General features: G+C 28.4%; 1 protein-coding gene across 1 annotated transcript; it reads right to left on the bottom strand.

Moving 5' to 3' along the window:
- Nucleotides 1-2,652: 2,652 nt before the first annotated feature.
- LOC124839866 (uncharacterized) lies at nt 2,653-3,607 on the bottom strand. Its single transcript, XM_047315802.2, has 2 exons — nt 3,067-3,607; nt 2,653-2,779 (listed from the first exon to the last, which is right to left on the bottom strand). The coding sequence occupies exon 1, from the start codon at nt 3,581-3,583 to the stop codon at nt 3,098-3,100; it is 486 nt and encodes a 161-aa protein (XP_047171758.1). The 5' UTR covers nt 3,584-3,607; the 3' UTR covers nt 2,653-2,779; nt 3,067-3,097.
- Nucleotides 3,608-7,937: the final 4,330 nt, after the last annotated feature.

Genomic DNA, 7,937 nt, shown 5'->3' with positions numbered 1-7,937 from the left:
ATTAACATAAAACCATATGATATTAACCCTCTCCTTATTTTAAAGATTGTATACTCATGTATAAGTTTATAGCCCTCGTTGTAAGCAATTTAAATATGTATTTGTTTTTTATAATCTTTGTATCTAAAAGTTTTTACTTATGGTCATTTTTCGATTTTATGAGTATTTATTTTTATTTTTTAGTTTTTATCTTAGATTCAAAGCTTTAGGTTTCTCAATCTTAGTTCCAGAATATGATAATAAATAGGATAAGAAATAATATATGTTTATAATATATTGGAATTGGTTACCTATCTTACTATTTTTATTTTACTACTTTTAATGAGTCTCTACTTGAATGAGTCTTAGGAACACATTAATGCCATTCTTAATCTTGCTTAAGTCGTTATTTAGTCAACGTGACTGGTTTTAAATGTTTATTATTGTTTGATTAGTTACATATACCTTTTGTTAAGGTGTTCTCGATTATTTCTAGTACTTATAGTTAATATTAGTACTTTTATAAAACCCTGCATTATACTTCTAACTTTGTCTGATATTTCTCAAAAAGAATGACACTTCTCGACTTTACATGATATTTCTTAACAATACTGGTATTTATGGGCAAGAGGAACCTCTCGATCTTGCTTGATATTTATCGACATTGTTTATAGTAGTGGGTCTTCAAAAAACATTAAGGGATGCTAAAATGTTATTTATAAAGACCAAATATAATAATTTAAAAAAAAACATTTTACTTTTTATACTAATTTTTATGTATGTAAGAGAAAATTAGGGGTGAAAGCCCCCTCAAGAAACATGAAGCTTAGTCAGTGATTGTCTAATACTGCTTAACAAGATCAATATGTTCATAATTTATTAATTCATATTTTGCTTTTGACTTTAACATAGTAACCTATCAAACTCAAGTGTATTACAATGAGTGTTGAAAAAAAAAATCTTTGTAAGCATGTCTTGATATAAATATGGCATAATTACATTTATATTATTTGAAGTATCTTTCTTATTTATGTATAACAATGAAGTTTTTTTGTCTATCTAGTAGTTTCCTGGTATGATCTTAAAAGTATTTTGAAATTTCTTCTTAATTTTAATCTTTTAATTAAACATAAGAAATAACCATTCATATAATCAACTTAAATGCAACATTAATAAGAGTCCATTTTTAGAATTAATATGAAATTTAAAAAATCTTGCCTAATTCATCATATAAAAAGTACTTGAATATAAATTTATAAACTTTTATAGTAAATCGAGCAAAATATATATTTTTTTCTTTATGAGAGTTTTTCGATGTTATAAGTTATAAGAAATCGATTTAGGTAACCTATAACAATGAACTAATAACTTATTATTCACCTTTCATGTATAAATATATTGAATTTCAGATTATTCAATCTTCTAGAAACACTTGACTATAAGTAATTTGTAAACATAGATATCTCTGTCCAAAAGAAAGATGTATCTTGTATCCTACATTTATATTAATATTTTATAAAGTACTGTTGATTATTAGACTAACTATATTTTTTATTCATGATTTGTGGACAACTATTAGTCATCGTTTCAAGACAATGCATAATTGTTAGGTTTTGTTCCTTCGTAAGAAGAATTAACTTCATATAAAATCAATGTTATAAATGTAAATGTTACTTTTTTTAAAATCATATACTTATTTATATTAATACTAACCTATATCTTCAATTTAATTAGAGTTAGAGGTAAGCCAAAAGCAACATAATACAAGTATTATATCCAAATATTTGAATTTGTTGATTTTAAAATCATTAAGATATGTTTTTTTTTGTCATATGTTCCTTAAGGAAAAAGATTCATCTAAACGTGACTATATATTATGTTATGTCTAAAATAAAAATAATCATTCAAGTTATAATTAAAGATAATTAAACAGTGATAATATATATATATATATATATATATATATATATTTATATTTATATATTTATATATTTATATACATGACGTTTAAAAATCACATCAAACTTAAGACAATAATATTCGTATATTATGAAGTTGTATTATTTTTTAATATATATTTATATATTTATATACATGACGTTTAAAAATCACATCAAACTTAAGACAATAATATTAGTACATTATGAAGTTGTATTATTTTTTAATAATTCAGAAATTCATTCTCTATAATAGATAACACTATAAAGAAAAAAGTATAGAAGTGATCACCTTATATACTGAAATAATAAAGTTAATTAATTTAATTATTTGAGTTATTTGATAATTAATAACTAAGCATATTCACTTATGATCGCCATAACTATCATCACATTGATTAGCAAAATAACCATTTATCATTATCAACACGCCCTCACTGCCATAATTAATATCACCATCATGACCCTTACAGTTCTCCATTATGATTTATGGATACATCTACGCAACATAAACACTTAATTGACACTTATTGTCATTTTTGTCATATCATTAATAATATTAATACTTTTTTTTTTTGTCAGTGTTCAAAGAGAATGTTCATAGAATATTTATTTTTTATATTGCATTGCCAGCCATACGCGAACAGACAACTTCAAAAATTACACTGATGCAGGCGAAATGAAGTAAATGCATGGAGGGAACAATACCTTATAATATGATAGAACACACTAAAAATAGAAAAAGAAAATTCATTCTGAACAATAATCAAACACCAATGAAAACATATGAAAAGTTTCCTCTTTTATTCTATTATAATTTGGAAGTGCTTCATCCAGTTCATGGTTTCCTCTGCTTTTAGATCCTGGAAAAAGACGTGTAGGGCTCTATCAGTTAATGTCTAAAACACAATCAAATAAGTAAAGATTTTAAATGAAAAGCTTAACAAAAAATCACAGAAAAGATCAAAGAATGCTTGATATCTATAACATGCAGAGGTATATATAGAGAGAAGAGAAATATTATACACAGAAGGAGGACAAATGATGAATCATGTGAAGAAAATATAAGAACGGGGTAAGGAAAGTATAAAAACAAACATGTTATGTTTGGCAGAAATGTTGAATTTGAACGTGGGCTATGAATGATTACCGTATCGTGTGGTGTAATAGGAAAGCAGTATTTAGTAGCGATAAGGTGGAGGAGGGGAAGGGTATTTGAATGGCTTAGGAGGTGGCGGAGATGAATATTTGTATGGCTTATTGTGTGGTGGTGGCGGCGGTGGTGGTGGAGAGTGGTGAACTGGGTAAGGCTTCTTTTTGGGTGGTGGTGGTGGTGGAGAAGGGTATTTGTAGGGTTTCTTTTTGGGTGGTGGTGGTGGTGAGTGGTGTGGGTGAGGTGGAGGGTACTTGTGCAGTGGTGGTGGGGGAGATGTGAACTTGTGTGGTTTGTTTGGCGGTGGAGGAGAGTGGCGGAGTGGATGAGGAGGGGGTGGGTGGTGGTGCAGTATTTGAGATGGTGGTGGTGGTGGATTGGGATGGTGATAGGGCTTCTTGTAAGGAGGTGGTGGGGGAGAGACATGCTGGTTTCCTGAAATTTGAAATGGGAGACTGAAGAATAATATTATGGCCATTGCAAGAATGAGAGAAGCAGAGGCCATTAGAGACATTATTTTCCTTTAAGATGGTTATGTTGAGAACCCTATTTTATACTGTCTTTGTATACCATTTACCTTTTATTTTTTTTCCTTCATACATAGTACATGCATGCATGAATTGCCATTCTTGTTATTGGTTTTTTAGGAGCAACTGTCCCAAAGATTTTTGAAACGGTTGTGACCCTAAGTGTTTTTGGAACGTTGGATTTAGATTTGGATTTCATAGGCTGCGTCTTAATTAAGAACGAAACCACATTTATTTTTTCTCTACCTCCCAATACATATATAGCATCGTATATTTAATTATCCTTGATTCTAAGCTTCTAGCATTGACAAATTTCATTCCCGAATTTATTTATTTTATATTTTCTTTTACCTCTTTTCACGCCTAATTTTAAAAAGTTAAAATAATTCCCATGTGAATTAAACTCATTTTTTATTATTGTAGTACATTTGGTGGATATTTTCAAAATAATCAGATTTTTTTTTACATAGGATGAAGCATTTACGTATTATTGTTTGTGTTCAACCGATTATGTCTTTCATAAATCACTAGTAAAAATATATGGATGAAGCAGATTTGGTATCGGTTATGTTGCTATCGAGGCATAAAATGATGCGGTGAGATTTTTGTAATTATCGTAAATATATTGTCTCAAATTACAGATAACCAATGCCTAAAAGGTCTATGACCTTAGTTGTTTAGAGAATCGAGACAATAGAGACATAAAATAATTGAAATATATATTTTTTAATTTTTTTGAAAGACTGTAGGCAGCGATTCCTAAAAGAACCGAGACCATAAAACTTTTATCGTCTCAGTTAATTTTACAATTGAGGTAATAACATGTATTTAGGGTTAAATGTCGCAAACAGAGTATCTTACACATTTGTAATATCTTTTGCACCGCTACTCTCTCTCCACGCTTTCTAGACCATCATCTTCCATTTCTTTTATTTTTTCTTTCATTTTTCGTTGATTAATTTTTCTACCATTGTCTTTCATTTTTATCGATTAATTTTATGCACAAGTGTTCTTTGGATGTTTATTTCGTTTTATTTCAGCATAGAAGCCGCCTTCAACCTTCAAGATTAGTTTCGTTTTAAATTTTTGATGTTTTCATTTTGCAAAGTTTGAAAACATACAATTTTTTTTTTCTCGTAAAAATAGAAAACAACGTTTTCTAAGATATTTGGAAGGATTAGCTTACTATACTTGCTACCAGGGTATCAGAAAACGGTTAATCGAAATAAAAGTTAGAATTTTTTAAGTTTTGTAATGCAAATATTTTTACAGGTTTATTTCTGGTTCTGTTTTATATACATGTTATGGAATGTTTTTATAAAGAAACAATTTTTTACTGGTCAACACAACCTTAACGTTTTATCATTAAAAAATGAGTTAATTATGTTATATGATTTATGTTTTATTACAACAAATCGTTAGTTAAAAAAACATAAGAATGATACGTTAAAAAAGTATAGTGATAATTTTAAAACAAAAGTAATTTGACTCTTTTTGTTAGATGTAATTTTATCCTTTTTTTTAGTCTGATGTAATGAGTTTCATTTATATCAGTAGTGTAGACAATCATGAGTGCGGTGAAGATTCTATTGGTCATTAAAATAATTTATTTTTTTCATTTTGTGGGGATGTTTTTTTTTTGAATAAAAATTATGTTTGATTGCATTTATATTCTGTTATTCATTAGTATAAAAATGAATTTTATAATGATTTATTATATTTATTATAATTCACTTATTATACTAAGTAAAATAATAATAAAATTGTAAATATGATAAAAAAAAATTGTCAATTTCAGTGATAATTGGCATAAAAAGACAAAATAATGACAATTTGTAATAAAATAAAATATATTTTATGTAGATTATTAGTGTAATTGTCATACTAAGTATGAGCGGTGATAATTTTGTATTAAAATACAAGTAATATTATATTTAATTTAGAAATATATTTATGTAAGTCTATATTTATAATTAGCATAATATTTTTAATTTTCTCTTTCTCGTTGCACTTCACCCTCTTCGTATTAGTTGTTTTCGTTTTTGCATTCTCCTTGTTGCTCTCTGTAAGACCCATAAAAAAAAAATCTATATATATATATTTATAGTAGTAAATTTTAGTATTTTATTAGTAATAATAATTTTAATGGATATAAAATTGTAAATTTTGGATATAAAATTATAGTAATTTTAGAAGGAGAGGTTCAAATTTTTGGTAACTTATTTAGTAAAATTTTTTTAAATGGAATAGTAAAAAGTAAATAGTAAATAGTAAAAAGTAAATAGTAAAAATAAATTTTCAGCATTAAGATTCCTTAGCATGGAAGAAAGTAGTAGGTAGAAATTAGGATCAGATTTGGTGAGAAAATGATTGAAATATTATTTTTAAATAATATTAAAATAATAAATAATATTAAAATATTAATGAATAGTAAATTTTTTTTTACTATAAATAGCCATGGGAGGGAAGGGTATTTTGCACCAAGAAAAGAGGAATCAAGTGAGAGCTTGAGAAATAGAGAAGAAAGAGTTAGGGAGAAATTTTTAGTTGCAAGAAGAGTAGAGGTTCTGAAGGGTTTCGGGGAAACAAATTCGGAGCAGGAGATTAAGTCTGGAATAGAGGTAGGGGAGCTAATCCTTCTTGTATATGATTTTTTTATCCATGTTATGATAATGAATATGAGTTATGAGTATGTTAAAATTTTGGTAATGGTAGTTATCTATTCACTTATATAAATTTAGTTTTCATTATTATAATTTCTTATTTTCGAGTTACTGTTGTGAAAATTTTCTATTAATTGTTTTCACCGTTGGATTTAGCTAAAATTTTAGTATGTGAATCCTAAGACCTATTATTAAACTTTGACCGTTCAGATTTGAAAATAGAAGTCTGTACTTGGAGAAATAAATACTGCAAGTTTGAGTAAATTAGTCACCCTGTAGTTCTGTTACTAAGTTGTCTCGGTAAAAATATAGATTTTGACCTATTTAACCGTTAGATCAACCTCAAAATTTGATATATGATTCTTAGGACATATTAATACAATTTGACCGATCGGATTTGTAATTGAAGGTCTATGTTTAGAGAAAGAAATTTCGAAAGTGTGAAACAATCGGATGAACACTGTATTGTTGTTCTTAAGCTATCATGGTACAAATTTCATATATATTTCATCTACCGTTAGATTGAGCCCAAAATTTAGTATGTAATTCATAAGACATATTAAGTCATTTTGACCGTTCAGATTTGTAATTAAATGTCTGTGATTAGGGAAATTAGTTCCGCATTTTGAGTATAACCGAAAACCACTTAAAATTCTGCACCTGAGTTACCTCGGTAAAAACCTCAATATCTATCTAGTTAACCGTTGGATCAACCTGAAATTTTAATATGTAGTTTATAACAAATAGTGAATTTTTGTGACCATTCAGATTTGAAATCGGAGTTACCGATTTAGAGATATTAATTTCGTATCTTCTCAGGGATCTCAATATTGCTAAATTTCTATTTTTTTGATATCTATATTAAATTTCGGTGTTAATATTATATGCTGTTGTTTAAAATCTGTAAATAAGAAATTTGTTAAAAACTAGTTGAGGAACACTTTGGCTAAGGAAAGACTTGGTACTTAAGTTGTCCATTGTGACGCACCTCTTTCCTGGAAGTCTACTCGACAAGTTTTTGACTTAAATCCTATTGAACAGATTTTGTACTGTTAAATTATTATGCAATATATGTTGTTGGAATGGAAATGTATGATTAATTCATGTTATTATGGTAGATATGAAATTATGAATTATAATTGTGATTATTGCATTTTATTATATTGCAATTGAGTTTATGCGTCTGAACATGATATGAGTATTATGGGGAGATTTTGTAAGGATATAATGTGAGTTGAGGAATATGAGTATGGTATGAGTCTTGTGGAGAGATTCAATAATGTTATGGTATTTGTGTATATGTTGATGTTGAGAGTCCCGTAGTTGGGGGTTATCCTGATACTCTAATAATTATCTAGTCTCAAGTAGAGAGGGATGAATTATGTGGTGAGAGGAGCAGGAGGTCCTGGTCTATGTGCCTGTTTTGGACATAGTGAGGGGACTATCCTTGTGGGTGGTATGGAGGGCAGGATGTCCTGGTCTATGTGCCGGTTTTGGACATAGTGAGGGGACTAACATTGTGGATGGTATGAAGGGCAGGATGTCCTGGTCTATGTGCCGGTTTTGGACATAGTGAGGGGACTAAGAATGGCATCACAAGTGGGGAAGCTTTCGTTGAATTACTCAACAACATATCGTCGGGGATAAGTGTATATTGGGTATTGTGAAATGAGTGTCT

Source organism: Vigna umbellata, chromosome 8 (assembly GCF_029865625.1).
Source record: "Vigna umbellata cultivar VRB3 chromosome 8, Vumbellata_1.0, whole genome shotgun sequence".
In the NCBI taxonomy this organism is placed as follows: domain Eukaryota; kingdom Viridiplantae; phylum Streptophyta; class Magnoliopsida; order Fabales; family Fabaceae; genus Vigna; species Vigna umbellata.
This window is presented reverse-complemented; position numbering and strand designations above follow the sequence as displayed.